Source organism: Loxodonta africana, chromosome 13 (genome assembly GCF_030014295.1).
Source record: "Loxodonta africana isolate mLoxAfr1 chromosome 13, mLoxAfr1.hap2, whole genome shotgun sequence".
In the NCBI taxonomy this organism is placed as follows: domain Eukaryota; kingdom Metazoa; phylum Chordata; class Mammalia; order Proboscidea; family Elephantidae; genus Loxodonta; species Loxodonta africana.
This window is the reverse complement of record NC_087354.1, coordinates 52,126,630-52,142,649: the sequence shown is the minus strand read 5'-3', so window position 1 is coordinate 52,142,649 and position 16,020 is coordinate 52,126,630. Positions and strand designations below refer to the sequence as shown.

General features: G+C 37.8%; 1 protein-coding gene across 13 annotated transcripts in view; it reads right to left on the bottom strand.

Annotated features, from left to right (window-relative positions):
* The window catches only part of HERC1 (HECT and RLD domain containing E3 ubiquitin protein ligase family member 1), a 197,025-nt gene that overhangs the window by 88,357 nt on the left and 92,648 nt on the right, over nucleotides 1-16,020 (bottom strand). For 12 of the 13 annotated variants that reach the window (XR_010317426.1, XR_010317425.1, XM_064267422.1 and 9 more), the window contains 8 exons: nucleotides 15,530-15,682; nucleotides 15,073-15,205; nucleotides 12,190-12,381; nucleotides 9,717-9,938; nucleotides 7,677-7,850; nucleotides 4,321-4,435; nucleotides 4,112-4,232; nucleotides 1,516-1,687 (listed from right to left, as the gene is read on the bottom strand). Coding sequence is in view for 11 of the 13 variants with exons in the window: in XM_064267422.1 (XP_064123492.1) it covers nucleotides 1,516-1,687; nucleotides 4,112-4,232; nucleotides 4,321-4,435; nucleotides 7,677-7,850; nucleotides 9,717-9,938; nucleotides 12,190-12,381; nucleotides 15,073-15,205; nucleotides 15,530-15,682 (1,282 nt within the window). In the remaining 2 variants the exon portion in view is untranslated. The remainder of the gene's footprint in view (nucleotides 1-1,515; nucleotides 1,688-4,111; nucleotides 4,233-4,320; nucleotides 4,436-7,676; nucleotides 7,851-9,716; nucleotides 9,939-12,189; nucleotides 12,382-15,072; nucleotides 15,206-15,529; nucleotides 15,683-16,020) is intronic. The other variant, XM_064267432.1, reaches the window with a different exon arrangement.

Below are 16,020 nucleotides of genomic sequence, written 5' to 3'. Positions count from 1 at the left end.
TATCATGAGACTCTTTTCATTCTGCTGTGGGTTTGGGTTGAATGCCCCTTATCTCTATAAAAATCAAGGCATCAAATTCTGTCAGGGTTCAGAGCCAGAAATCAGTTAAGGAGTTCAGAGCACAGCACCAGAGTTTTGGGGGAGCCTGTGGTCTAACCCTAGCTGCCAGGTACTAACTGTGGCCCTATGCACATCATTTTGCCTCCTTAACTGCATCTTTAGGGTGCTCATATTCAGCATGGGGTAATGCCAGGACTCACCTTGTACGTCTGTTGTGAGGATGATGTAAGTTAGTTACGTGAAGCTCTTGACCCAGTGCCCAGCATATAATGATGCTCAAAAATAGTAGCTAGTTTTAAAAGAATTACTCTCTCTCGATGACTGTTAACGCTTCCTTTGGTTGTAATCAATTATTATATTTTGCTACTGAGGTTTCTCCTTTGGCCTCTGCTTCCAGGAATTCTAAACTAAGTTTTAAATTCAATTTAAAAGTTCCCTCAGCCTTTGTTTTAAATATGTATTTATTTTCCCTTTGATCCCCTTTTCTCCATTTGGACCTTATCTTTTTCCTCTTGCTCTAATGATTTTTGGTTTTGCTGTGAGCCACCTCAAAATAATATTTAGAAGTATGCAGAACACAAATCAATAATAAAGTACATGTTAAACCAACTGATCTATACAGACAATCCCAGCACTAAATGCATAGCTGGCTATAATGTTTCAGGCTACAAACTGAATACATACTTCTACTTCAAATAGTCAAATCATTCAAAAGCTACTAGTAATTATTTAAGAAGCTCTGATACTTCTCTTTAAACGTCTAAGTAACTACCTTTAAAAACTATCTATAGCCTTGGAATATGAACATTGTTATTCACCCAACCAGCAGTATTCTGAAGCAAACTCTTGCTTCCTGCTGAAAACAGTGGTGTAAATCAGTTGCTGGGTGAAATATTTTAAAAGTTCTACATATACAGAACAATTGGGCTCTCCCAGAAAGCATAAAAAGGGGCTCTCCCCCTCGCCACACAGAAGTCTGCCAGGTGGACAGACAACCTGGCATGCCCAAAGGCATGTATCCAGTGGCTCTTAGATGTCGTTCCGTTTGAGGCTCAGTGCAACAGGGACTGACGGGCCTGCTTCCGGAGCGTTTCGTCCCTGAACACAGCTTCAGGGGATACCTAGCTTCAGGGGATACCTACCCCTGAAACGTTTAGGCTTGGACAGGGCTAACAAATTATGAATATTAAGCTGAAGAAAGATGATGAGAAATAAATTCAGATTCATTAAAAAACGTGATTAAAGTGATCCTCAGGTTTCATTTAAAATCTTTGAGTACTTTATATGTTTTTATATTCAAAGCAGCCTACCAGCTAGCTAATGTAAACTCAGATCACCAGGAGATTATCAGATCCTTTTGGAAAAACTGTGGAGAAGCTTTTGCCTTTCTCTCCCGAGTACCCTCCCAGAAGGTCTGCCCTGACGTGCATCAATGCGGGAAGAAGGTGTACTCACTGCCAGCTGTCATCACTTCATGTTCCCGCTCTTCCTCCTCATCCTCTGGCTCCGGATGCCCCTCTTCTCGGTCTCGTTCGGCCTGCTCTTCCATTTCAGCTTCCTCATCAATGGTCCGGGTAAAGGAGTGCTCCTGAGGATCAACATCTGCAGAGTCTTGGTTTTCGGAGATCTTAAAAAAGTTACCAGAAACTACACTGAATATACTTTTTTCAAAACTTTGAAAAGCTTCATTAAATCCTTAAGATGTTTTATCAAGGAAAATACTGCTGATATCAATAACCACGCATTAATTTTAATACAAAAACCCAAAAGATACTGGGTAAATCTGAAAGAACAGAAATAATGTAGGCGTACGTACACAACGCATGTGCACAGACACACATACGCTCTCTCTTTTTGGTTATTTTGATTACAATGTCATGCTGTATATTGATTCATACTTATACTGCTGTTCAGCCGTAAATCCTTACAGAGCTGCAACTTAAAATGATTATGTCCAGCATGACACCAAGCATAAAAGGTCATTAAAGAACACTACTTTGATTCTATTTAGTCTCCCTCAACTCCAGCTTATGGCAGCCTTATGTATAAGAGAAGGAAACCCTGCCCAGTCCTGCGCCATCTCCATGATTATGTGTTGTTATTTCTCTGTATAAATGTTTCACAGTCCTAAATTAAAAACAGTACTAGTTGTTTGTTTTCCTTTCTTTGACCCTGAAGAAACAAAAAATTAGAAGTCTGTTAATGGCAATGTTAACTTCATTTCTCATGGTGATTACACTACCTAGCCATCATCCAGAAGAGAGTCCTTACAACAGGTGCTAAGAAAGCCACTGATACAATAACAGTATATAATCTCCCCCCAAAATTTCAGTATAAAGCATAAATAAAAAATTTAAATGACATCTTCAGATCTATAATAAAAGTTATTTTGTGGTCCACGATAATAAATAACTTTAAAATACCATACAGATGGGGTACGTACTGAGTGGTTAGACTCATGTAAGTGATTTATCCCCATACATCTAAGTTTCAAATTTGAGCCCATGGACTTTCAAGATCACTAATCGTCATACCTATAAACGTTAAATCGATGCATGCCCAAAGTCTAACCTATAAACCTGTTGCCGTTGAGTCAGTTCTGACTCACAGCGACCCTATAGGACAGAGTGGAATGGCCCCACAAGGTTTCCAAGGAGCGCCTGGTGGATTTGAACTGCCGACCTTTTGGTTAGCAGCTGTAGCACTTATCCACTACACCCAAAGTCTACTGTAATGTAAATGTAGAGACGAGTTAGTTTTTTTTTTAATCCAAGAACTAAATAACAGAGTGCAAAGCATCTAATGGGTGAAGTTTCAAAACAGGTGCTTCTGAAGGTGACATATTACCCAGGCTTGTATTTATAATGATAGGTTCATGTTATCAGGTTTAACAAGAACTTTAGAAACATCTCATTTTTTATTCCAAGAATTACTTTTGCCTCATCCTTAATAAATGGTTTCAATCTCCACTTCTAGTGGTACACATCTTTAACTATCAGAAGTTTTTAAAAAATACATGCAGGTAACAATGATTCTGCATTTAGTTGTTACCCTTTGGTTCTATACCTATGCCTTCTGGAACAAGAAACATATTGCTGTTCTCCTACCTACACAGTGGCTCTTTAAATATTTTAAGGCAACTATCGTGTTACCCTCTTGGTTTTCCCTTCTCTAGACTGAACATTTTTGATACTTTCCAGTTCTTACGTAAGATGACTTTTGGACTTCTCACCCATCTAAGCTAATCTGTTAATGTCCCTCGTAAATTAACCTGAAAAACCAAACTCATTGCTATGAGTCGATTCCGACTCATACTGACCCTACAGGACAGAGTAAAATTGTCCATAAGGTTTCCAAGGCTGAAATCTTCACGGAACCAGGCTACCACATCTTTCTCCCACAGAGTGACTAGTGGGTTCGAACTGCCAATCCTTTGGTTAGCAGTCAAGTGCTTAACCATTGTGCTACCAACGCTCCTTCTCATAGATTATGGCACTCTAAATTAAACAGGATAATTCAAATGTGGACTGATCAGCATAAGGAGTCCCTGGATGGTGCAACAGTTAGCCTCCCAGGTGCTAACCGAAAGGTTGGGGGTTTGAGTCTACCCAGAGATGCCTCATAAGAAAGGCCTGGTGATCTACTTCTGAAAAATCCGCTATTAAAAACCCTGTGGAGCACAGTTCCACTTTGACACACGTGGGGTTGCCATGATGCAGAAATGACTTGACAGCAACTGGTTCAATCAGCATAAGAGGGAAAAAAATATTTCCTATAATTTGGACAATTCAATTTGTTATGATAAACGTTATTTATGTGATCTAAGACTATCTTAAACTTTCTTTGTGGCCACATCACACTTGGTAAGTGTAAAGCTAATAAACTCCAAATCTTTCACTATTTCATTTTTTTTCACTAAAAAAAAAGAACTACTCAATATTTATTGCATATCTGTGATAATCAAGGCAAAATTTTTCTCACATAAAACAATGTGGAGCCATCTCTCACAGCTTTCAGGAAAACAGAAGAAAATACTGATCTCCAGCCTTACCCATCTGTCTCGTGATGATGACCTGGTCTGAATAAGTTCAAGATTCTTGCAAGCTAGTAAACGACTTCGAACTTTGTACACACAACGGTACACTTCTGATAAACTTTTACCAGGTTGGTACCTAAATAAAGAACCAAAATAGAGAAGTTACCTAATTTCTAACATCATGAGAGCAAATACTTGTCTGAGGATAGTTTTAAGTTACTTGCCGGCTTTCTCCACATGCTTGACTAAGTAAATTTGTGTGTTTCAGAAGGGCTGCAAGAACAAATCTAGATACAGTGTCCAAGAGTGACTCATTACTTAAAGTTGCACTGTCCCAATCTGAAAATAAAAATGATGCATTGATATTTAAAAGGGCTCAGAAAACAGTTCAGAGGTCATTTTAATAGCTTTGGTAATCCAAAACCTGAATTTTAGCATCTTTCTAAATCTTTATTTAACAAATGCACCTACTTGATCCCACACACTCTTCTTGGTGCTGGGGATATGGCAGTGAACAAAACTAAGACCCTCATCTCACAGTGCTCATATTCTAGCTGGTGAAGGGGAAGAGACAACTAACAAATGAAACTTATTAATATGACAGGTAAGTGCTATGGAGGAAAATAAAGCAGGGTAAGGAAGACAGGGGGTGCTGTACTGTGTGGGGCTACTATTTTATATAGGGTGGTCTGTGTGGGGCTCCTATTTTAAATAGAGTGGTCTGTATGGGGTTACTATTTTACATAGGGTGCCTGTGTGGGGTTACTATTTTACACAGGGTGGTCTGTGTGGAGCTATTAGGTTATACAAGATGGTCCGTGTGGGGCTACTATTTTATATAGGGTGGTCTGTGTGGGGCTACTATTTTGTATAAGGCCTCTCTGATAAGGTGACATTTGAGCAGAGATCAAAACAAAGCAGAGGAAGAGGCCACGTGGAAACAGTGTCACCCCAGCAAAAGCTAGTGCACAGGCCCTGATGTGGGCTCCAGGGGGCCAGTGAGGCTGCAGCAAAGTGAGCATGCGTGAGAGTGGTAGGTGATGAGAGAGCTGGCTGGGGCCCAGATCACACAGGGGCGTGTAGGGCCCAGATCACACAGTGCCGTGTAGGCCATTGCAGGTACTCTAAGTTTACTCTGAGGAAAATGGGATGCAGCTCTGGAAGGCTTAGAACAAGCTATGACCTGATTTTACTCACGTTTTAAAAGGTCCACTCTGACCGGAGAACTGACTATAGGGACAGCAACAGCTGAAGCAACTACTGTAATAATTCAGGGTAGAGACGATGGTAGTGTTGGTGGAGGTAATGAAATTCCACATGTATTCTGAAGGTAGCATTGAGAGGATTTGTGGATGGATCGGACGTGTGATGTAATAACATGAGAGGAGTCCAAGTTGACCATGAATGTATTTAGAGCGTGCTTGGCATTTACTTAGAGAGGAAGACCACAGGAAGAACAGTTTTGGCGGGCAGGAGTGGGAATCAGGAGTCTGGTTTTGAATACTATCTCTTGGGACTTCCTCCTAGTGGAGATATTGAGTAACTAGTCAAGTGTGTATGTATCTGGTATTTGAAGCCATGAAAGTAGATAAATACTGTGAATTCATGCGCATTTAGATGGGTAAGAAACAAAACATTTGGACTGAGATGTGTACGTGCAATTGAAAACCCAAATCAAAGCAGGTACTTTTTCTTCCCATTCTTGAATTTCATGTTAGTATACCAGTACCATACTTTAAAAATGCAGTAATATTCAATAGATTCCAAATGAGGGTGGGGGGCTTATTGTCCAGTCTGCTCCCAGAATGATTGTAGACGCTGTTCATTTGACAGATTTACTAAATGCCTCTGCTACTTAAAAAAGAAAAACAAAAAACACTCTTGGAAAATATTAAGGCCCAAGTTAATTTTAGTTCTTCTTAATCCCTTCTTAAAATTCCTATCTTAAGAGACAAAACATTACACCTTGGTTTTCCAGTCATTTTGTATGCCAGGGTCAAAAATTTAACTTCAGACTTACCTACTTTATGGGTGAAAAACTTGAAAATATGAACATGCCAGATTTTAAGAAAATCTTATAGCCTACAGAGAATCTTTGAATGATAGTCTATATTACATACAAAATTTTTCCACTGCAGGTTCCTGGGAAATAATTTATTTCAAAGGACTGCTTGCTACTGTGAGAATGCTATGACTTAAAACCAAACAGGACCCCATCTCAAGGAGATTAATATTTAATTTAAAAAACAAATGAAAATAACACTCTTTACTGTGTTTCGAATATAGTAGGGATTATCTTCCCACACTATTTTTAAAGTAATGGGTTCTTTTAAAACACTTTCATTACAGTTATTTCCATTTTACTCAAAGCACTACAGAATGTTTCCATTATTCAGGTATAAAGTCTATGCGACAATTTGCAAGCAATTCAGCAAATGGAGCCATACGATGAGTTTTTATTCACCTTATATTTACATCTAATTTTTCAAAGTTCTCATTACAATGTAACAAGCAATAAGGTGATATAAAAGAAAACCTAATTGTACATTCCAAGCAAATGATACAAATATGAGAATATTAGAAAATATATTTTAGAAAGTAAAGTTTTTTCTCTTCTATTTCCTTACTTTTCACCTCAGGCAGGAGTCAACACAATAGAATAAATGAATAAATGATAAAGAAACAAACAATCTGATTACAGTGAAACTCTCAAAGATATCATCACACTGGTGCTTTAAAAATCTGAATAATATTAACAATATTATTCTGAAATAATATTCTGCAAAATATTTCATTTTACAATTATACAAAATAGAAAACAATAAAAAGTAAAAATGTATTTAGTTTTATCATTTTTATCACAGAAGGGAGAAAATCTAAACAGATGGGGAAACTAAAGATAGGAAAAGGGAGAATAACATGGAGAAACTAGAAATACATGATTCTGGACAATCTAGATTACTGTCAAAGGGAAAACACTGTGGCTAAAAAGGAACGCGGTCAATCTATTGAAAACTGTATGCAAAATTAATTTTATTAATGAAATAACATTAGAAAACGAAAATATCACCACGTATTTGCATAACACTTTACTACCATACTTAATTGTATACCTTCTCACAAATCGATGTCTTCACCAGGATTCTGAAATGGGCAAGTGTTTTACAGGTGAAGAAACTGTGGCCAAGCCTAAAGCTCAAGTGCCTAAGCATGTATCCTTTCAGTTCTTATACCAGGGCTTGCACAGGGAAGATACTCGTTAAACAGAGTCTGACACCAGAGCCATTTACACAGCAAAGAATCCTTTAGTAAAAACAGACCGCCGATGAATTATATCTTTTATATAAATCTCAATTTTTACATAGTGAGTTTGCTTCAAGATACATGCATATAATAAAATACCTAAGGTCTCCACAAAGGGATAAAGCAATATTTTTAAGATGTTATTTGTAAAATACCTTTTTCTATAAAAAATAAAATGATCCGTGTGATTTTCTACCTGCATATATTAACTCATACACGTTAGTCAGCATGAACTAACTCTACAGATGTTTTACCCTCTTTATCCTCTTCATCTTACCTTTACTGACAGCATAATCCTGCATGCTGATCCAAAGGCTTCGTGCGGGCTCTTTTGAACAACCCAGTGCCAAGTCTACATAGACAGCAATTTCAGGCCTCAATTTATAATCAAAAGGCTTCTGTTCTTCATTTCCCGAAAGAGCCACTTCCAGTAGGCAACTCATACATTTATCTAAAAAAATTATTCACATTATCAATTTTAAACCTCACAAATTTTGATGCCTATAAATAAAATCTTGCCACATTTATTTAATGAACATGAAATGATATACTTCAAACCATTTTAAGTAAATGCTACAAGGAAGATCCCCTAAGGTTTCTTAGCTACAGATAGTATCACCCCTCCTACTCCCTCCAGAAGCATTTAGAAAAGTAACCAGGGATTTCTGGCATTTGGTGGCCATAGGCCAGGGATGCTAATTGTTGTAATGTTCAGCACAGTCTTGCATAACAAGGAATTGTTATATTCTAAATGGAATGGCATCCTCACTGAGAAACATGAGACCATTGCGAAAGACACTAGATAAGAACCTTGTCTTTTTTCTAGACTGAGGGGAAAATAATCAGGTAAGTATGATTCAAGAAAGTTACTATGAACAGTTTCTCACCCAACATTTACATTTCAACATGTGTTCCTAACTTTTCAACGGGACATTTGACACTCAGAATTTATATTCCATTTATAAAAACATGCCAGTACCAAAAGTCAGTTTAACCCATAACACAATTGAATTACCATATATTTACAATTTTCCAAAAGACAATGCCTTTTTTTCTAACATATACAAGTATTTAAACATAAAATATAAAATTTTAATAGTTTCATGATTTTACAATTTAAAAATAAAAAAATAACATTATAACAGAAATTGATTTTATTCATATTAAAGACCAGTTAACTGAGTAAAGTAAATATAACAATAAATATGAGGATGGTAGAGATATGGATACGTTTGTTCTCAGGAGGACATGTGGGACTGTCACAGGGTTAAAGACTGACCGCACTGGGGCCATCTTTATGATGTTAAAATATCCCTTGAAAACCCACGATTTTACTTTTCTTTGATACAAATGTATCAGAAGCAACAGCCTAGCATTCACCAGCCACAATGAATCATTTTCTGGCTCATAAATGATATGATAATGTACATACCTATTTGGAAAAGAAAAAAATCTTCAACTGCTCCCCCCATTTCCATGCTCTAGCCCCAAACCCCTAAAGCAAAATCTTTGTCTCGTTTTGTCTTGGTTTCATTTTTTTCCTCTCAGTCTCTCTTAGACTTCCTTTCTTGGACACTCTCTGCGTTTCTTTCTCTTAGGAGAAAAACAATGAATTTTACATCTAGTAAAACCATGTAAGGCATCTAATCTAGCCCATTATCAAAGAATCAAAATTAGAGCCCCAGGGAGATTAAAGGATCCATCCTAAATAAGACTATTAGATCATCTCTTAGGGTACTGGAGAAGCCCTCGTGTTCTGATGTCTGAAAGCTACCTTGCTAGTAGAGAACACAAATGGGAGATGGGGCAGGAAAGGGAAACCTCAAAAGCACTGTAAATGGAAGGAAAAACCGAGGAATCACACAACATAACATCAGCATGAAAGCCGGGCAGGCTGGGAGGAGAAGGCACTGTCACTCACATCTGAGTGGTGTTGGATAACTGAGCACTGGTCAGTCATGGTGAATGCCTTGTCATGCTTTACATTGTATCCAACAGTTTCACAACCCCTGAGCCTCAGAATGTAAGTAATCAAGCATTTTCCCATACTTAGGAATTAGATGACTTGCCTAAAATTAGTGATAGATAATAACAGAATGGGGCCAGAAGCTGCATGTTCAGGGCTCTTTTCTTACACTATACTGTAGGATTTAATTGTTTTCCTGAGGGCTCCAAGTTAGAGTCTCAGATCCCCTACATTGCTGATGCTGGGTTTGTTTTCCATCAGTCTCTCTGCAGTAATCCTGGAATAAGAGAAATCTCCAGTGGAGGTATAAGCACAAGCATGTATTTTAAATGTTTCAGACAAGCGTGTTACCTAACTGTGGGATGTCCATTTCTACACCATCACTGAAGAGTGGTGTTTTCATCCAGTATGCAGTATCCTGTTCCTCTGGAGACACAGGGGAGCCCTGAAGCATGCCACCAAGACATCGTCCAATAAGGAGAGCAATTGTTCTCTCCAGGTCTACAAGCCATACCCAGGACTGGGCTGGCTGAGGTAACGGTACTCCAGCAGGATCGATCAGTTCTGGACCTCCTGAAGATAAAACCATGAGTAACTGTGTCTTTATCTGGTACTTTTAACACCCAAAAGCCTTCTCATGGCCTCCTGTTCTACTGCAAAATACTTTTATAATGAAAACACAAATTATAATACTTTGTGTATATATTCTCTTACCTAGGTTAACTTAAAATATATTAAGAGAAGTTATGCTTTCAAATAAAAATTTTCTTTGCAAAGTTACTGATTTTAAGACAAACATTAAAACAGCATATGACAAAATTATTCCAAGGGATTCTATTCCCGCTTTTCATTATCCAGATCAAATTTCACCATTTTTAGTGAGTATTCGAGGCAGTTCATTCCTCCAAAATCAACACAAGATTTGATCCATTAAAATGACACTTGGCTATAAAGTATAGACACCAATGAGGCAGTTAAGAAAAACAGAGACCAACAAATCCAAAAATTATTTATCTGAAAAGACTAATAAAACAAACCCCCCAATAAAATTAATCAAGAAAAAACGGTATAAGTTTAGAAGTTAGGAGTTAAAAAAAGATGTAGCCACAGATACACTAGAGATTTCTTAAAATCATGAGTAAATACTATGAACAATTTCATGCCAATAAATTTGAAAACCAACAAAATGATATTTTCTGGGGGAGGGGAGGACAATTTCCAAAATGTATTTGAGAAAGGACAAAAAGCTGGAAGAAAACAAGAAGCACCGAAAACAGAGAATCGATAGCCAAAATTTATCTACAAAAAACCCCACCAGGCCCAGACAGTTTTATGGATACATTCTTCTAAATCTTCAAGAATTTTATTTATATAATTTATATAAACTACTTCAAAGAACAGAAAAAGAAGGGACGACCCCAAACTCATGCTGTGATATTAGTATAACTTTGGTAGTAAGTTTAGACAAGGACACATGAAAAAGGAAAGTTACAGAAAAATATCAGTTACTAACACAGCTGTAGAAATTCAAAATAAAACGACACCTAGCTCACATGATACAAAGCAGAGTGAATCTGAGAAAATCCCTCAACACTTTAGAAAAGCAATAAACCTGGAACAGCTCCCTACAAACCCTAATTAACATCCTGACACAGTCATAAACATGACACTTGACTTCATCCACATTCAGTGGTTACAGAACCAAAGTTAAAGCAAGACGAGCCTTCAAGGTCACCTTGTCCAACCCCACCAAGGCTCTAAGAAGTTATAAGTGACTTGCCCAAGATCATACAGCAAGTTATCAGCAGAGCCAAGACTAAAATCTAGATTCTTTACGCCTCCCCCCAGGATTCTTTGTAAGCTGCCTCACTTAAATGTGAAAGGTTTTTAAGTTTTCAGTGACAAAACTTCTTTGATAGTCTTAGAATGACTCCAGTGAAAAAACATATTGACTTTCTTCCACACATACTATTTTAAGCTATATTCAATTATCTAGAATCTTGATTTTTATAAATCAAGCATGAATTAAAAATGAATTCAGGTGCTATCCCTAAAATCAGAATGCTATTTTCTAAACCTAAAAGGAAAGACTGGTTCCCAGTTTGCATCTTTATATTCAATTATCTGTATATCCAACTAATCCCAAATATTTTACTGTCAAACAAAGATTTAAAACTAAAAATCATATTTAAAAAATACAACTTCTGCATCAAATCCAATTCATCAACAGTAAGCTGCATCGTTATTTTAAGTGCCTCTAAGAAGAAATGGTAAAGCAACGGTTAAGTACCTGGCTGCTAACCGGAAGGCTGGAGGCTTGAACCGCCAGCTGCTCTGCAGAAGAAAGGTGTGGCAGTCTGCTCCTGTAAAGATTAGGGCTTGGAAACCCTGTGGGGCAGATCTACTCTGTTCTATAAGGTCCCTATGAGTCAGAATTGACTAGATGGCAATGGGTTTGGCTTTGGTTAAGAAAAAATTCTGCCAATTAAACTACAACACAATGCTTTCTCATCACCCACTGTAAGACGCATCCCGATTTTAACCATGTTAAAAAAAACAAAACGTGTCTTAGAATCACAGAGATATTGTATTCGAATCTGATGACCATAAAGACCGTTTTTATGACACTCCCATACCTAGATGAACAATTTCCTTACGCTGTCCCATCTCAGTTGCCCACTTTAGACTGAAGCTCTTAGAAAACAGCAGCCTTATTTTTTTGATCACATAAAATCCCCAAGTATCAGATATGATTTACCTGATGAATACAAGAGGAATCACTTTTCTCAACAGCATGATTTGCTCTTTTACTATCTGTCCTTACCATGAAGAGGCCACTGTAACTCCTGGTCCTCTAAGAGAGCGGCAGCTGGCAGGAGTCTATTAAGGCAATCGAGAGGCGGCAACAGGTCTAGGAGGTAACTCAATAAAGGCCGAGCCACTGACACTGGGAGTAAGAGCAGGGAGTTCACAATCTGGCAGAGCATGCTGCCTGCAGCAGAGACGTATATCACATCTGTGAAGGGTAAGAAATGTAACATGGGTCGTCCATTTCAAACAAACTTAAAAAAGAAAGAACCTAAGACATAAGATTTTAGCCTAGAGCTAGAGTACACTAATTCAGGAACCTTTTGTTGAACACCTACCTGGAGGCTGGTGCGGTATTAGGTTTACTCACTTTCTGACAGTGCTACCAAGGGACACTTTGTGGGAATGCATACATATCTTCCATGCCAACAAACTCAAAGAATTACAGCTGCTTTCCTTAAAATACATTATGAATTTCTCGTTCACAAATGTATCCTAATTTTTAAATTTACTCAAGAAATATTTATTAAGTACTACAACACACCAGGCACTGATATAGGTGAAGGGGATACAGCCATAAACAAAGCAGACAAAAATTCTTGCCCTCATGGTGCTTACATTCTAGAGGGAGAAGCCCGTACTTTAAAAACAAATTTACTTTTTTATTAAGATCACCTTAAAACATCTGTCTTTATGTTATCTGTATTGGTTTTAAATCAATTTTTTAGAAAAACAAAAGCAAATTACCTAAAATTACCTTGACAGCATAGCAAAGCATAATAGATTCAAACTATTCATCCATATTTTTACAAAACACTACTGGACATCAACTATGTGCCAGACACTGTGTTAGCAACAGAGACACAAATGAAGGACCAGACCTGCTGATGCTCTCAAGATGACTGCAGTTCAGGGAGGGCAGACAGACAATTAAAATCAGGCGACTGTAATACTGTCCCAGATAGGAGGAAACACAGGGTGACACAGGGGAATATGACGCATGCAACCCAGTCTTTGGGACCAAAGTATCCCTCCCAGTAGGATGATAAAGTAATGACTAAGCTGAGAACTAAAGAACAAGCAGGACAATATCCTCATCTATCCTGAGACCAGAAGAGCTAGACGTTGCTCGACTACCACTACCAACCATTCTGACACAAGAGATGGTCCTCGATAAGATGGGAGAAAACTGTAGAACAAAACACAAACTCTTTAAAAAAAAAAAAAAAAAGGCCAGACTTACTGGACTTGTAGAGACTAGAGGAATTCCCAAGACTATCATCCCAAGATATTCTTTAAACCACTCCCCGGAGGTCACCTTTCAGCTAAATAACAGATCGGATCATAAAAAAAAATATCACTAGTGAGTACCGAGCTCTTTAAAAAAAAAATCTATAGGAGACCAAACAACCAACATTTACCCCTAAAACAAGGATGAGAAGGTAGGGTGGGCCGGGAAGCTAGAGTAATGGAAACGAAAACAACCAGAATGGAAATAAAGAGAATGTTGACACATCATGAAAAATGTAACAAATATCACTGAACAATATGTAAATTGTTAAATGTGAACCTAATTTACTGTGTCAACTTTCAGCAAAATACAATATTAAAAAAAAAGAACAAGTAGAAATCAGCCTCAAAGGTGCATGTGTATGTGTGTATCTCTGTGTGTGTCTCTGTGTGTGCATGTGTGAAACAGCACTGCAAAATATTCACGGACAAGAGCGAGCTTGTAGAACTCCTTCAAAAAACTGTAAGTAAGTAGTTCAATATGGCTGGACCTCATAATGCAAGTCTGCAGGGGGAGGGGGAATCCTAAGGGCAGGGTGGAAGGTCAGCACAGGAGTGGTAGAGAGGGATGAAAAGGAAATCAGGGGCCAGATCAGAAAGATGATGCCCACTTAAACACAGGTGGCACACTTAAACACAGGTGGGCACACTTAAACGCAGGTAGCAATGGTGGGCATAGAGAAAAGTTCAAGAATACAAAAGGCACTAAGGAAATGGAGCCAACAATGAGGTTTTTTTTTGGAAATTGCAGAAGAAAGGTTTGAGTTTTATTGTTTTTCTTTGTATTTTGGGGTGGGGAGGGCCCTTCAGAGACAAGCTCAGTTTGAATGTATTAAATTGCAATTGCCTGTGGACTAGCCAGATGGAGATACCTAGTAAGCAATGGTTTTCATTTTTTTTTTTTTTTTTTTTAGTAGGGGAACTTCTAACAGACATACTGGACAGACATGCTGAATTTTAGTCGCCTTTGGGACAACCAAGAAAAGACACCCAGTACAACTAGAGAAAGGCTCTGGTGCTAAGGAGAGGAGGTCTCAGCTAGACGTAGATTTGAGAGTCAACATCATATACATGGTGGTTAAAGATAATGGGATTAAATAAGATCATTCAGGAATAAAAGAGGGTTGAGGGCAAAATTCAGAGGATCCTCAACATTAAAGGGCATGTCCAAAGAGGAAAGACCTACAGAAACCCACCGAAAAAGAGATGTCAGAGAGACACGAGAAAAAAACAGGATTTTGACTAAACAGATGTCCAGAGAACAAAGCATTTCAAGAAGAGGGCTACAATAGCAAATGCTGAAGGAAGGTAAAGAAATAGCAAATAAAAATATCACTTTATGCCATTTAAAACTAATCTTTTTGAGTTTATATTCTCCAATGTCTTTAAATTAGGCCTCTGCCATGCCAGTTAGAATCTTTTAATATCAATCACATCAATCACTGCTGCCAGTGCCCCAAACCAAGATCAAAGGGATCTTCAACAGGATGGAGATTCATGAAGATCATTCTTATTCCACTCAGGTTTTATTCCCTCTTAAGGCTCTGGAAAACCTAAAGGCTCTTGCTTTTCAACCACTAAATTAAATTTGAAATCCAATACTACACACCTCTTAACTTTTCTCCAACGCTGCCATTCCAAGGACTTTCTTTGAGCAAATTTGCAGAACGTGAATAAATGTCTGTGGCATGAGGCAACAAGAGCTGAAGATGTTTATGAAGTAATGCCACACTGCTTGAATTCTGGGGAAAAAAAAGGAGTTTCCTAAATTACTACTGTGAAAGATTCAAAGTACACAAATACCATGGCATTCCCAAATATCTGCATTTCAAGGACCCAACTACTGAAAACAAAAACAAAAACAAAAAAAACCCTTGCCATCCAGTCGATCCTGACTCATGGCGACCCTATAGGGCAGAGTAGAACTGCCCCATAGGGTTTCCAAGGAGTGCCTGGTGGATTCAAACTGCCGACCTTTTGGTTAGCAGCTGTAGCTCTTAACCACTATGCCACCAGGGTTCCCATGGACCTTGAGGGACCACCATAAGAGGCAAAGAATCACATACCTCACTAATGTTATTGATGTGGCAAAATGCCAGCAGCTGTTTCTGTAGTGAACACAGCAGTTCATGAAGATGAGCAGGCTGACTGTTCTCCGACGATGACGTCCCAAGTAGAAATTTATCACTATTTTTTTCTAGCTCTCCAAATGCTTGATCCTAAAGTGATACATCAATGAAGGCTGTATTTGAAGTGTTTAAAAATGAAAGTAATATTCTGCTATAAATGATTCTGATTTAAGAAGTCACCGATTCCTTTCTCCCATTACCAATTTTTAAATCTTTGCTATAATCCTTATGTTATTAGCTATTAGATGGTAAAATCTATTAAGCAATTTCAGTTTTTTTTTTTTTTTCGTTAAAAAAAAAAAAGTAATACATGTTTTACTATAGAAACTTTGGAAATACAAAGAACAAGAAAAACGAAAACATACTCCTACCCAAAGACAATATATTTAACATTTTGAAGCTATTACTCTCTAGATCTCCTGTGTAAA